This window comes from Ptychodera flava (genome assembly GCF_041260155.1).
Source record: "Ptychodera flava strain L36383 chromosome 3 unlocalized genomic scaffold, AS_Pfla_20210202 Scaffold_26__1_contigs__length_13983176_pilon, whole genome shotgun sequence".
NCBI lineage: Eukaryota > Metazoa > Hemichordata > Enteropneusta > Ptychoderidae > Ptychodera > Ptychodera flava.
This window is the reverse complement of record NW_027248280.1, coordinates 2325094-2340529: the sequence shown is the minus strand read 5'-3', so window position 1 is coordinate 2340529 and position 15436 is coordinate 2325094. Positions and strand designations below refer to the sequence as shown.

At 37.1% G+C, this 15436-nt stretch overlaps 1 protein-coding gene across 1 annotated transcript; it reads right to left on the bottom strand.

Annotated features, from left to right (window-relative positions):
* Positions 1–2102: 2102 nt before the first annotated feature.
* LOC139125726 (guanylate-binding protein 2-like) lies at positions 2103–8352 on the bottom strand. Its single transcript, XM_070691826.1, has 7 exons — positions 8336–8352; positions 7985–8174; positions 7303–7579; positions 5339–5637; positions 4541–4813; positions 3320–3379; positions 2103–2324 (listed from the first exon to the last, which is right to left on the bottom strand). The coding sequence occupies exons 1-7, from the start codon at positions 8350–8352 to the stop codon at positions 2103–2105; spliced, it is 1338 nt and encodes a 445-aa protein (XP_070547927.1).
* Between the last annotated feature and the right edge of the window lie 7084 nt (positions 8353–15436).

The following is a 15436-nucleotide window of genomic DNA, read 5'->3' as shown; positions in this document are numbered from 1 at the left end:
CTCCATGTACGCCTTGCCTCAGGTAGCTCTCGACTCTGCTTTCCGAAGAGTGCCGAACATGCACCTTCAGTAGTTTCCGGATTTTCGCCAATTTTTAAGCGAAAGTATGTTCGTGTTGTTGTTGTCATATAGTGCTGAGTGGAATGGGCGTGCTGGCGAAAACAGAAAAAGGTTTGAGATTCGTGGAGATGAGTTTTTGCCATTTAAAAAAAATCCTCTCACCTTATTATGAATACACAAAAGTGTCTTTGAACCAAATTTTTAAAAGTCTTTTATCGATACTGTAAGATTTTACTCAATGGTTTCCGATCAGTCATATCGTAGATCTTCTACAAGTACGTCATGGAAGGAAGTGTTCATGAAACTGCTGGTGTGTTATGTTTTGTTTGGCGTCAAGCAGTGTTTCTGCTCTGAAGAAACACAAAGTAAACATGATTGCTACGCGACACGCAGCACGATGCCATCTCGTCCTACTTTTCGCATAATCTCGTGCAATTATCAACCACGCACGAAGTCTTCTAAAACGTCTGATACCTGCGAAGCTCATATTAATATGAAAAGGCCATAGTTTATCGAGACGACAATGACATCAAACGGCGTGCCGCGTGTCTAGTCGTTTTTTCTCTTTGCCTGTGGTTATCTTACCCATAAGAGAAGAGTAACAGAAAATGCCAATGCAACATCTGTTAGGAAGAGTGCCTCACAAGGGGTTTAAAACATTGTGTGTTTGACAACTTTCTGGAGTAAATTACATTTACAGGCACTAAAATCGATCGCACACACAACTGTGCTCCAACCTTAAACACAACCTCAGTAGTAAGAGATCTTGAAAGCGATTTAAAACAAGTTAATATAACTTGCTAGTATGGCAACTAATTTGGAATCTGTATTATGCGTAACGCGTTTGTGACGTTATAGGTTTGTGACTATACCGTTCCTGGAATGTTACCAATTCTGCAAACATTTGGATTGTAAAAGAAGTCTTAAATGACCACATCTACGTGTCGATGTTCAATATGGTATGTTCTAAGGGATTAAACTACAATGATACTCACATGATTTTAATAGCGATCATCAATATTGCCCCCGTGACTCTGTTTACATACCAGACGATTTTCTCAGTTTGATAATCACAGTAAAGCAAAGTGAGAAATGTAATTGTTGTGTCACTTTATTACGAGTACAAATTAACACTTCATTACGAGTATACACACATTCCAGCTAATCTTAGCTGATATTGACAACGCATGTGTTTCTTGTGTTTAACTATCCAGCAGACGATCGAAAGTCTTATTGTCATTGTAAAGTCATCCCGGGTGTCGCACCTCCTCTTGTACACAATGGTTGTTTACAAAAATGTAGGAGTTTATTGGAGAGCTAATAACAGATACCTTTGCGTACTGTCATGTTAAACACAGTCTACCAACAAAGTTTGTGCCAAGGTGCTCTCTCCTGCAGATGTGAAAGAACATAAAACTGAAACAAGTATTCCAAGTTATCATTTTTTCTAAAAACGCCAAACAAGCTTTTTTGATTTTTGCCTCTCAGAATTCTCTAAGACATATTAGGCCCATCTATTCAATGTCAGTATTCCTGAACTTATTTAACAGACGCTGGACGATTTTGCCATACCATATATACTCGAACAAAATTAATGTAAAGGGTACATTTACGGAAATGATATCGTTGTGGATGGTCTTGTGTAAATCAAGACATGCATTTTCTCTCTGAATCGTGGTAGGGCCTACTCTCAAGTAACGTTTGCAATATTGTCTTGTTTGACCCGTTATTTCCTTTTTATTTTTATTCATATTTAGAGAAGTCAGTATTCTGTTGGTATCTGATAGAAGACACGGTAGGTGGATGGCAACGCTAAAGCAAAAATAATGCAATTTTTGTCATGATTGCTTATTAGATATTCAACAATGAACAGACAAGAAATATAACGTAGTAAAGTTGATGTCGATTAATTCTGTGAAAGATCCCAAAGCCGGTAGTTGTGAAAAAGAAAAAAAGTTAAAAATAGTGATACAAGGTATGTCTTCCATACCATCTCACTTGCAATTGTTAAACACTGACACTTATACACCAACTGACTTTATCTAATGCACCAGGGTTATCTTTTCCATTTTCTTGTTTAGTTCTTCCATGGAGATGTGGTGTTCCTTGATGAGTTCTTTGTTGATACTCATCAGCTCCTTGGCCAATCCTGAATGGATTTGAAGCAGTTCTTTGACTTGAAACGCTATTGCTGCACTTCTTTCTTCGTAATCAGCCTTCGACTGTTTTTGTTGTCGGGTCACGTCTTCACGCATCGCCTTCCGCTGAAATTTCGGACATATGAGTTGTTTAGCATCTGTGTGAGTATGTGCCGGCCAACCAGCCATTCAACCAACCGATCATCAACTATACAGCAATCTGTCTCACTGCACCTAATGAGATGCCTGACTAATACTGTATGTATGTATGTATGTATGTATGTATGTATGTATGTATGTATGTATGTATGTATGTATGTATGTATGTATGTATGTATGTATGTATGTATGTATGTATGTATGTATGTATGTATGTATGTATGTATGTATGTATGTATGTATGTATGTATGTATGTATGTATGTATGTATGTATGTATGTATGTATGTATGTATGTATGTATGTGTGTGTGTGTGTGTGTGTGTGTGTGTGTGTGTATGTATGCATGTATGTATGTATGTATGTATGTATGTATATGTATGTGTTTATGTGTGCTGCGCGCGTGCGTGCGTGCGTGCATGTTCACGCACGCACGCACTTACGTACGTATGTATATATGTAAGCTTGTTTACATACCTGTGTGTGCGTAGTGTGCTAAAATAACAACAAATGGTTTCGTCTTAGGCTCTCCTGTAGCCCAAGTGAAAGTGTACGTGTGTATCTATGTGAAACGTATGGATACGAAAGCGACATTAATACCGTTAATTCAAAGTGCTTTGGACGGTTTAGTTAGTACTGGAAGAAATGTTAAAATGGTGAATATAGAGCAGATGTGGTATATATAATTTTCAGCCAGAGAAACCGTTTAATTATCTAAAACATACATCTCACACAAATGTAATAAGGGTTTTAGACGAAATCACAGATAAGCTCGCTCTTGTACGATTTTTCGCGTTTTGACAAAATCGTTTAATTTGAACTCTCCTTGCATCCTGACAACACCGATCACATATAAATTACCAAAAACACTTTACAACATGAATGTCTTCAGAGGTAAAAAGATACTTGTCAGCTTTTTAAAATGGACGATTCTGTCGATAATAAGATTATGTTAAAACTTACGATGTCTTCTTCAACCTTTTGTTTCATGTTCAATATCTGTTGTCTGAATTTCTCTTTTTCCTAATAATAATACAGAAAAAAAGGACGCCACGAGCAGGAACAGAAGTAAAAGTCAGATCGAAAATTTCAAGGAGAACAATGATTGTTTTAGAGAAGAAATTAACCTTCTCCCAGAATGCATCACTCTAATGGTATTGGAAACTAAGTTTGATTTTCGCAATATGAAGTCAGAAATGCAACATGTCAATTGAGGAACTTCCGTTCGGATTGTAATTTTGCGAGAGGTTTGTTGTCGTCGACCTTTGTTCAGAAAAATGCAATGGCAGGTGAGGTAGATGTTAAACATAATCGTCAGACTTATTGTTATTGAAAATGGTTGGAGAGTGACTTTGATGCTCTGTGTTGGATAGTTACAGTATGATGCCATGCACCCGCATCACAGACCACCATTAATGCTGTAATTTTACATTAATTGCCATTTTCAATGCGACCATGATATTTGGAACTAATTGAAGACAAAGGGTGGCTACTTTGGGTATCTTTTGTATACCACAAATACACTTGGTCAAGCAAAAGTACTACGTCTTACCTGTAATTCCTCCTTCTCCATATTCATCACTTGACTTTTTGATATACCGGCTCGTTTACGTTTTACATTTTCTATACTTTTTCTGCCATCCGATACAGCTGCAGTAATCCTGGTTATTTCCTGTGATAAAATTGCATTACTTCACAGCAAAATGATATATATATGCTTAACGAAGGAAACGTACAACAGCAGCATCCTCTTATTTAATGACCCAACATTTGGAGTAGTGAAAAACAGTGAACAACAGAGGTTTTTAAGGCTAATGGCAACAGGGAGGTCTGAAAAACATTAGAAAATGTCTGCAGAATGTGGATCGAGGATTATCCGACGATGGAAAAGATATATATATATATATATATATATATATATATATATTATATATATATATATATATATATATATATATATATATATATATACATACATACAAAATGTATACAATGTGCCCTCCCGGTTATCACCATAATGGCTTTATATATATATTATAATATATATATATATACATATATATATATATATATATATATATATATATATATATATATATATATATATATATATATATATATATATATATATATATATGTATTATCTTACTCGAGGCACATATTATATAAAATATATTGACGCACCTCAGCTAGAACTGTTTTATAGACATGCAACACTTGTGGACCTCTTGCCTGTTCCTTGTATAATTTTTCGACCAGTTGGATCTCTGTGTTCAGATTAACAGGCGATCGAGATCCTCCACTTGATTTTAACAAAGGATCCAGTTTCTCTTTTACCAGGTCCATGGCGAGCTGTTTGCAGAATGCATCGGATTTTTGGATATTGTCTCTCAGAATTCCATTAAGGTATCCGCCGATGATTATGTGGTGTTCCTCGCCAAATACACAGATTCGTTCCTTCAAACACAAAGTTATAGACTAGTAAAATAGGCGGAGATGTAGACACACACTTCTGCGGTAAATGTCCGGGAAAACATTGTGGGAGAAAGATACGGAAAGGGTCAGAAAGACGGGTACACTAGCCAATCGAACGGACCAAAGGGCGGTGTGCCAACAGGCCCACCAAACCTGTATGAGAGGGAAGGGTGTGACACAGGTATCTTAAGAGGCGTGTGACAAATGCGTAGCAGGGAGTTATAGAAGTTTGTACTAAATCTGAAGAAACTGCGAATTTAGTTATATAAACGTGGACAACTCAGATTCCGATCAAAGAAGGCATCACAGAAGAGAGTTCATAATCAGTCATTGTCACAGTTAAAAAGCCTTTGAAAGAGTTTATATACGAAAGTAAATGTTCGTCGAAATAGAAGATCTGATATAATTTTAAAAAATTATCAGCATTGAATGATGCCGACTTCTCTATTGATCATCGGTTAATTTGAGCTGAACATTGTACCCAAATCATTTCAAGTTGACCCCTACCTCGAGATTATGTCTGTATTCGTTTAGCATATCGACATCATTGATGTATTTAGAGTTAGTCTTGAAAGTCTTCAATGCTATGAAGAAATATTCGTTATGCTTATTAAAGATCTCGTGGCTAGGACATGGAAGGGCTGACTCGGCAAAATTGCCCATTTCGTTGCAGTACTCGATAAATGCAGTTCCTTCTATTTTACCCAACATTTCTTCCATCACTTTTTTCCCGATTGTTTGCATACAGAGTTCAGTACCATCGAAGGCAAGCTCGTACGTGTACTGTCGTATCAGACCAGCAAAGTCTGCGGAGAAATAAGAAAATAACTGTGAAATATGGACATGCGAATTCAAATATTTTAAAATGCTTGCTTCTTTATCATTGTACAACTTAAGCAGTAGCGTAGTAGCACGCTTTTTAATGACGTCATGCTTGGATCAATTAGTTGAGATAGTAATACTTTAACTGTAAGACTAGCTGTACCTGATAAGGTATTACGGTAGTATGCACCTCGAAAGTGAAAGACTTAAACTTTTGCTCTAACTTTCCTCAAGGAATCTTTCAATCATTCTCTTTCAAAATCAAGAATAAAAATAGGGGGTCACCATGCAAATTTTGGTACTAGAGAAACAAATTACCCAAGATTTACCGATATTAGAAATTCAAAATGGCCGCCATCCCTGTGTTAACTCTATGGAGAAAAATAAATATTTTCGAATTTCGAAAAACTAAGCCGGTGAAAAGTTTTCTTTCACCAAGAGCTTTAAAATGAATCCCCACATGTGGTATATCAGAAGAGAATTGTAAAAGTTTGAGAGTCCGAATGTCTGTCCCCGAGGTGCGATCTACCTTAACATGAAAACAATCACAGTGATTTGACATGCATTGCCACAGTGTTGACAGCCTACGTAGGGGAAGTTTCAACATAATTTTATTTTTTAACTGAGAACAACAAGAGCTAAGCAATTGATATACATAACAAAAAAGATACAAATAGTTAACAATTACATCTACTGGCCCTTTAATTTATCATATTATCGTAAACTTTTAGGAATGTTTGATTTTTCGCACAGAGAACAGAAAACTTACATTATAATTATTTAAGAGAGTTAAACTGTAGAAATCAGACTCTACGATACGAAGATCGTCTCTTATCAGAGACGTTTTTTTGTCACATGTGTTTGGCAAATTGTATTTTACGTTTTCTTCATAATCATTGTATGTAAGACTGATCAAAGGCCCAGTTATTTATTCATATTTGACCAACAAAATTATTCAGTGACACAAAAATGAACTGCGTGTAAGTCACGTCAGGGATTGCTGAGTAAATAATAGAACAAAGTATATATGTGCAGAAGCAAAATCATACAGCGTCCTGAAATATAATTTAGCGTAAGAGGGACTTTTTGTCACTGAAATTTTCGCTTTGGTGTCCGAAAGGTCACGATATTGAGATAGGGTTATTCTTCTGATGAAGGTTGAAGTGCTGCAACCGAAAATTTCAGGCACAAAATCTAGTGTGTTGAGATCAAAAGCTCAATTGACAGTAATCACCTACCAACATATGAATTGCTATGCAAGAATTTATTATTCATTCTCGCTTCTATGGATCTTGACTATCCGCGTCAGTCCTTTCTGTTAAGTCAGCCGTTTTTATGAAATAAGAATTATTTTTATTCACATTGAGAGAAAACAACATTGCAGAAGCCTTCAATCTTTAATTATGTTTACAAAGCATTTAAACTAAGAACATTAGTTTTGAAGTTACCTGTAGTCGTATGACTTTCATTAGTAATTCAGCTGAGAGATCTGTATTTTAACAATGTTTTGTTAGTTGTTGATACTTTAACATTTTCTGTATTTACTGTAACCTTCTGAAAGTATCTCATATTTTCTTATGAAAAATCCTCTTTGCACAGCGTTAGCAGTTTGAACTTCGGCTTAACTTAAAAAGGAGGAAAATACTCACTGTAACCAGTGATATTTCCGACGTAGGGCCAGGCCTTCTTTGATTTCATAAGTGATTCACACCTGGAGACGAACTCCTCAATGCCATCGAGGAACGGCTTACTTAAGCGTTTACGTGTCTCTCCTTCATTCATCACTGCCATGATCGAAGGGTCAGTCGCTGGCAAGGACAATTTCATGGAGTAAAACGCCGGAAATGACGTCAGCAGAGCTTTACGAAGACGATTCCGCTCTTTAATCTTATCATTTTCCCTGTCGTCATTCTCAATGTTAAGCACCTAAACAAAACACGATTATATTAAGACCATGTTACCATTTTGTGAATACATAATATCTTCATCAAAACTCATAAACTAGTTTAAGACCAATTCAAACATGTTTCTGGATAAATGACCGGCTGATGAGACAATGCGATTCAACGTATTTTGCGACACGGCAAATGACAGAAGGCAACGTAGCACTTTGAATAGGGTCGCCCTTAACGCAAGAAAGCTCCAGACTGCAAACAGTCATGCCAGTTCCTGGTGTGAAACAGTGCGACAGTCATGCCACAGGGTGGCGCCACGAATACAAAATTACATCTTCTCTACTAACGCGCGATCTGCTCATAGACACAAATAAATGCTTATAATCACAGAAAATATCTTTGGCAGTTAAGCAAGTCACCACATATCGCAGCTTACCTCTTTCAGTACATACTCGTTCATACCAACTTCTACCAATTTACCACCTCGGCGAAGGGTACAGGCCAATGTGACGTCACGAATCACCCACAAAAAATTCGGGAAGAACTTTCTGAAGTCCTTAGCCTTTGGTTTATCGGAATATCCGACCTCGTCTCCACGAATTACTTTATCTAGAGCACCAACTAAGCTGTAGGTAAAGAGTAGTACAGTGTTATAGAATACGTACTCCTGTTCACACCCACGTGGGTAAAGCATAGCTTAGCCATAATGCAATATCAGACAATCTACGTGTATTCTGTATTTTTCACATTTAGGTTCTTTAGTTATGATATTATATTGCGTTCTCACACGCAGCAGATAACCATGATTCCTACCTCAGTTTCATTAAATCTTCTCCTGTCATGGTTCCTCTGCAGTTGTAGACCAAAACCGAAGACAGGAGACATATCAATGTAAAAAGGTGCACATCATCCTGACTATTTGCGTCATAGGCGCCAAGTCCCTCCGTATCCAGGACAACTACAGTCACTTCTTCGCCATTTCCCAAAGTCTTCTTAAATACATCGGTGCTCATCCATATTCCTGTGAACAAATAATTGGCAAAACTAAAAACAGTTCCTGGTGTGAAATAGTGCGACGAATATCAAAACACTAACCCTGTTTCCTCTGTGGAAAGTTAGTCAAGTCGCGGACTCTTGTCCTACCTCACTTAGAGCATAATTTTACATTTTAAATCCACGTACCCATCGTCTCTGGCTGCATTTGATTGGATGTTTTGAATGCGCAGTCAAATGGCCTCGGCTCGATCAGCTGACTGGCTAAGTATGATTTCCCCGTCCTTGCAGGACCAGTGACAGTTACTGGACAGATTGGTCCATCGATGGAACGCAGGATATCCAGAGCTTCCTCACACACTACAAGTTTACCCCTGGTTTTACCACATCTAACCAGTTCACCTTCGTCCCTGTCCCACTTGAAATTGTCGGGATAACACAGAGGTATGCACCTGGTCGCCATTCCTGTGATACAATTGATTAAAGTACACTTACTGCTGTAGCCTATTGAATTCGAATAGATAAAACACCCTACGGTACAATTTATAAAATGCACATGTTAACGGGGGTTCTCATACGCATTCCCGGGCGTTCAATATGTACTTGTTTGAACTTTAACCTGTGACACAACAAGTGAAATTAGCATATTCTTTTGCCGTGCACCAAGACAGTTTACAACAGAATTTACACAGAGCTAAACAAATAATGTGCTCAACAGTAGATGACATTTAAGTGAACATAAAAATAGTACTTTATTATAAAATTTCAATGGAATAGCTATTTCTTACAACCCGACTGAAATGAGAGGCAAATGGCAATTGCTTTGTCCTCGTAATGTGTGACACTCTTGTGCTGTCTATTACCGTCTGTCTAGGGAGGCTACAAGCAGCCCTAAAATGCTGGCATACACAGAAAGAACGTAAAAGACCCATAAATCTCATATAGCCCTTTGAATGTTTTGTAACCAACATGTGTAGTACGCACCTTCTATTTTTTCGGTAATGGCGCGTTTATATCCATAGTTTAAGGGGTTGCGGCAATGTAGACTTCCTTTAAAAGAGTCATTCATTTACAAACATTACCTTGGAATCCCATTCTTAAAGAAAACAGGCGCCTTAGAATACAGTTATTCACGACAAGCGGTCATCTCTGGCACCATGCTGCTGGCGTGACGTATTACCATTGTAAATCCATCAGTCGAATACTCATTGTTAAAGACACGATAACCATATGATGACTTAAAACACATTCGTGTCTGTACGCAACAGTCATATCGAGAACAGGGAACAGGAAATATCATCATCATCATGAACAACAGCAAAGAGAATAAAAACAACAATAATAACAACACACAACACCACAAACACAAAGACAAACACAACGACGTCACCAATAAGAGTATGACCAACCATATACATGTGAACGAAATCTACAACAAAGCCAAAACTACAGCAGTAACAGGGAAGCTGTGCTTGGTAGCTATAGAGAGGTGTTTTGCCCACACGGTTCTTAAGACTTTAATCCATGTCTTAATCTGACACTGTGCTAAGATAGCACCGTCCCCCCTCTAGGAAGGTACATTTTAGGTGTCAATCAGAAATGGTACAATACGATGCCGACCTGAGATAGCGGATGCTATTTTACAAATATGCAACACCTACATCGAAGGGGTACCGCCAAGCGCTCTCGAAGAGGAGGGCAAAGGACAAAAGTTGTTTCAGATTCAATTACAGTTGACATGTTTGGTGGCTCGAGTAGTATAAGTTCCCATTGTATTAGGTTAGTGGCATTAACCAAAACGGGGCAACGGTAGTAACTTGTCCATACGTATTGAACCGAACCAACAGGTCACAAGGTCAAAGGTCTATCATAAACTACTTTGTGAGCTTATGGATCCTTAGTGCTGTGCTTGGTGGCTATAGAGAGGTATTTTGCCCGTACGGGTCATAAGAATAAAACTCACACAAATTCAAATATGGTTAAAAGATATTACTCTAAATATATTTCAACACATAAAATGCAATGAACTTGGTAACGCCGACCAACTAATGTTGAAGACTAAGTGGATTCCATGCACACAATGACGGTAAAGTTGAGAGAAATAGGTACTTGTCGATGACTTCCACGGGCGGGCTGGACAATTTCGGCCCGAACACTGAGCGCCGACTATTTGGTGAAATTCAGAACGTGGCCACAAAGAAGGTCACCTGTGAATTATCTTCAAGAGTAGACACTGAAGCGTTCCTAACACCCTTTACGGTCTACTTGTATCAGTAAATTGTTCTTGTTCTGCTTATTACAGTCTTGACCGACGTGTTATTTTTAATAAATAGGTGTATATATATATATATATATATATATATATATATATATATATATATATATATATATATATATATATATATATATATAATATATATATATATATATATATTATATATATATATATAATATATATATATATATATATATATATATATATATATACGAAGTATGCGGTTCGACTTGTCCGATACAAAGTGCTCAATACAAAAGTAGAGCGAGATATATAAGGGATGCTGGAGAATTGATTTTACAATGTCATCTCTACAACGTTGTTTCGTGAGTCGCGAAACTCACTCAGTGAGTTTCGCGACTCACGAAACAACGTTGTAGACATTCTCCAGCATCCCTTATATATATATATATATATATATATATATATATATATATATATATATATATATATATATATATATATATATATATATAAACCGTACTCTCTGTGCCCACGTTCAGAGGTTGCCATAAAGCCATTATGGTGATAACCGGAGGGCAGATTGTATACATTTTGTGTGTGTGTGTGTGTATATATATATATAATATATATAATATATATATATATATATATATATATATATATATATATTATATATATATATATATATATATATATATATATATATATATATATATATATATAATATTATATTATATATATATATATAATACAATAGTCAAGTCATGTCACCAATAACTATATATTACGTAAACTAGAGTCCACACAGGTAGGCCCTAGTGCTATTAGTTGTGTGTCTTCGTTACAACAGATTAATGTATTTACATATGTCTACTTACTGATCTAGTTGTACATTTTCTGTTTTATTGCATTGGTAATGTTGACACAACGTTTTGTCCTAAATGTAGGAATTCGTCATTGAAAAGATGTCATGGATGTGTGGCGAAGACGTCGCGAACCGCCAGAACACGTCATGCGACAAGAAAATAAATATGTCTATTCCAAAAAGTGACGTCATAGGGCTCTTTAACGACTATTTTCCTAGGCAAATTGTTTTTGGTGACCGTATGTATTGTGTCGTGTGCAGCTGCGAAACAATGGCGGTTGATTACACCAGGATGAGCGCCCAGGGTGAGCGACGAGTCTTCTGCTAAAACACAAAGATGTTCCATTAAAAAGCATATGAACCTGAAGAATTCATTGATGACAAATATTCAAGTGAAGCAATGACGTCATGCGGTGGTTCAAGGACAGTTTTTGCTATTTGTTGAGAAATTCTACTGCTGTTACCGATATTGAGAATCACCAAGTAAACTCCTCAAAATCATGTATTGTTGCAGTGCCAGTTTATTGAAGCACATTGAGAGAAATAACCTAGAAGAGCATGAGCATATGGTGTGCTATAAAACAACTATGACCTGATCTGGATCTCGGGTTATAATGCCCTTTATAACCCCCTCGTTTCGGTGGCCATACAGCACAAGAAATAACTCGCTAAATAATTGTTTTTGTATCCTATGTTGTACTTATCGCTCTTGCTATGCAAACCTGAATGTCTAGTCGCTTTTGCGATGCCGTGCTCCATAATACTATATGCCAAGTACATCCCGCGTGCACAACTCAGCAACATCTCCCATGTGACCTAGCCTTGACACCAACGCTCCTACAAAATCAAGTGAACATTGCCAGTTTCAAGGGTAGGCAACACCTTTTTCAGCTGATGATAAGGTTGTCCTAAACTCAGCAAAATCTAGTATGGTTTCTAATTTTCTGAATTGGTGACACTCAACATTAGGAAAATTGATTTCAGACGTGTGTATGTTTCCGATTTTATTGCATGCTGACATGCGTCGACCGAAAGGTCGGGTACCGTATTACGGCTTTTACTGCCCTGTATGCACGACAGGGAGACAAATACTGGCTTCTAGAATAACACCACACACGTCAGCTTAAATACCTTTCGAAAGGCATTTCATTATTATCTGCACCTCTGAGTGAAACTGAAAGACATATTGGTTAGAAAGGTTTGTGCCTTGGAAACGCTGTAAAATCACGTGTTTACACACGGCAGGGAGGTTAAAAAAAGGTTTACGCGTGGATTTTAGTAGAGCCACCATGTCCATGCTACTTAAATTACGCTGAATCAAATGACCCCATGAAGAACGATCTGCATTCTAAATTTCTGCCATACCTTTTTTGCGCAGTCAGAATATCGGCTACCAAGTCCAAAGCGAACCCTCGGGCAGATTAAATCGCGGTGTTTGGTAATAGCACGGCTGTAGGGCGTTAGCGGGGCGACTTAAAAGCCTGTCAATTTTTTACAACTGGTCGGATTTACAATTTACAATGCATGGGCTTCATGGTGGACGTTTATGATGTGTCTATAAAATGCTTTTAGGGCATAGGATGTCAGGTACTGGTATGTACCGATTTTTCTGTGAAAATGATTATTTTATCGAACACCATCAGTGGTCTACATATAGTCCCTGGGATACTACCAGGTAAAACGTAGGGTTTGGAAATATGAAATAAAACTGTGTATGTCCTTTGGCTTGAATGGTATAAAACAAGGTCACCTGCATAATAATACCTGGACAACCACGTTTTTTGCGTGTAGTAAAACTAAACACTTGAGGGAACAGTTTCTGAGATTGTTAGAGATTAACCCCTTGACTATCTTAATGGCCGGAAAATTGCGGCGCAACAATAAATTACCATGTACCTTGAGCCCCAGAAAATTCTCGTGACATCCTATGTTAGTTGACAGCATGTGTCGTACAGGAATTTGACTACATTAGTTTTGCGGACTGCCCATTCCTAAAAAAATACTACAGGATCAATGACATTGAAATTTCAGATATTTCCAAACAAATATTTTCTTGTTTAAGGTAGAATGCGCCTTGGGGACAGATTTTCGGACTCTCAAACTTTTATAATACTTTTTGGTCTACTACCTTCGATGGTTCATTTTGAAGGGTATGGAATACATATTGTCACTGCTTTTATTTTAAATGAAAAGCGAAAAGCCTTATTTTACCCCATAGAATTAACACAGGGTCGTTGCCGTTTTGAATTTCAAATATCAGTAAATATAAGGTAATTTGTTTCTCTCTTACCAAAATTTGCACAGTGACCAGTACTTTCTATTCCTGAAATTGAATGACAATGGCTGAAAGTTTCCAGAAGAAAAAGTTTGAGCAAAAGTGTAAGTCTTTAAATTTCGAGACACATACTACCTTAAATGGCTAAAACATCGAGAAAAACTCATGTTACAAGTTTCGTCCAAGCAACAATATTTATCTTTTATGTCAAATATAAAACACGATAAACGCATTAATAGACTGAATAATTACATTTGCTTGCACATATTTTAAGGCTAACCAACATTATATCCTTTCGTCAAAGTAGAAAATGTGAAAATGAACCGTTTTATGTCCTTGTAGGTCCGAATACCCATGCAAAAATAAATATGACCCTGCAAGGAATACATTTCGCAAAATGCGCCCTTAAAGATTTTGTATGATGATACTCCCACATCTTCTTTTGACAGAATTGTAAAGATTTTAAGCACAGTTATGTGTAGTACTCAAATGGAATTATGAGGTGCCTGTGCAACTGAAGTAGAATTAAATGTATTGCCTCTCATGTCTTTCCTTGCACGCTGTAAAATTGTTATTGTCGATGGCCGATGATTATCATGTATGAAGGGGGAAATAGTTGTAACTATTGACAGTATTGATGATAAGTCTGTATTGATGATAAGTCTCATTACAAACTGTTTTAGCTTATCAAGATGTTGTCTATGGGTACAAAATATATTGTTATTGTTGAATTCTATTCCTGACCTGAATTCAACTTGTTATCAATAACAATGCAGTTTACATGTATATAGGCTGAGTTAGTAAACTGATTAATGTGTTTCTACACATGCGAGAAGAACAAGAAACTGTACTTGACATCAAAAGAAATAAAATAGTGTAAAAATCATCCAAAATTACATTTACTGGTCCTTTCATGACTCAGTTTGGATTTCAACAAAATTTAAAAGAAGTGCAATGGGACACAAAGTGTAAAGATTTCCGTGTACTGTGATCAGAACCAAAGGTATTACCATAACTGCTTATACAATACCCTGATTCATTCCGCCTTGCTCAATGTTGATCATTGACGTTTCCCGTCGTACTTTATGACTTTATCTACGCTGGATCTATTGAAAACTTTGGCCTTCGTATTTGAAGTGCACCGCAGGTTTCAGTAAAACTTTAACGCGCGACCAAGCCAAGGTACAGAAGCCAAAGTTCAAATATTATCAATGTCGGATACGGTGATAAGGTGAACAGGATCAGAATGGAACCGATAATGTAGATCTGTAGCAGGGGTGGAAATTTTCGCTCGTCCTGGTAACGATAACTTAAGTGCGTCACGAATGGAACAGGGCAACGGAAATTGTTGATTTTTATTGGGTGACATTGTAAGTGTTTGACTAAACTGTCCGATGAAAGTGCACCGGAAGAAAGCTCATTGAAACGTTGATTGATCTGAAGTGCTGTGCTTGGTTGCTACTGTAACAGAAAGGGGATATACTAAATTCACATCCCTCTCTTTGACTAAACTCTA

Excerpts from the sequence above, each read along its gene's own strand:
- LOC139125726 (XM_070691826.1), bottom strand. Across the intron at positions 4,814-5,338 it reads AATACAGACATAATCTCGAG|GAACGAATCTGTGTATTTGG; the intron begins GTAGGGGTCAAC and ends TTGTGTTTGAAG. Across the intron at positions 2,325-3,319 it reads AAAAGGTTGAAGAAGACATC|CGGAAGGCGATGCGTGAAGA; the intron begins GTAAGTTTTAAC and ends CCGAAATTTCAG.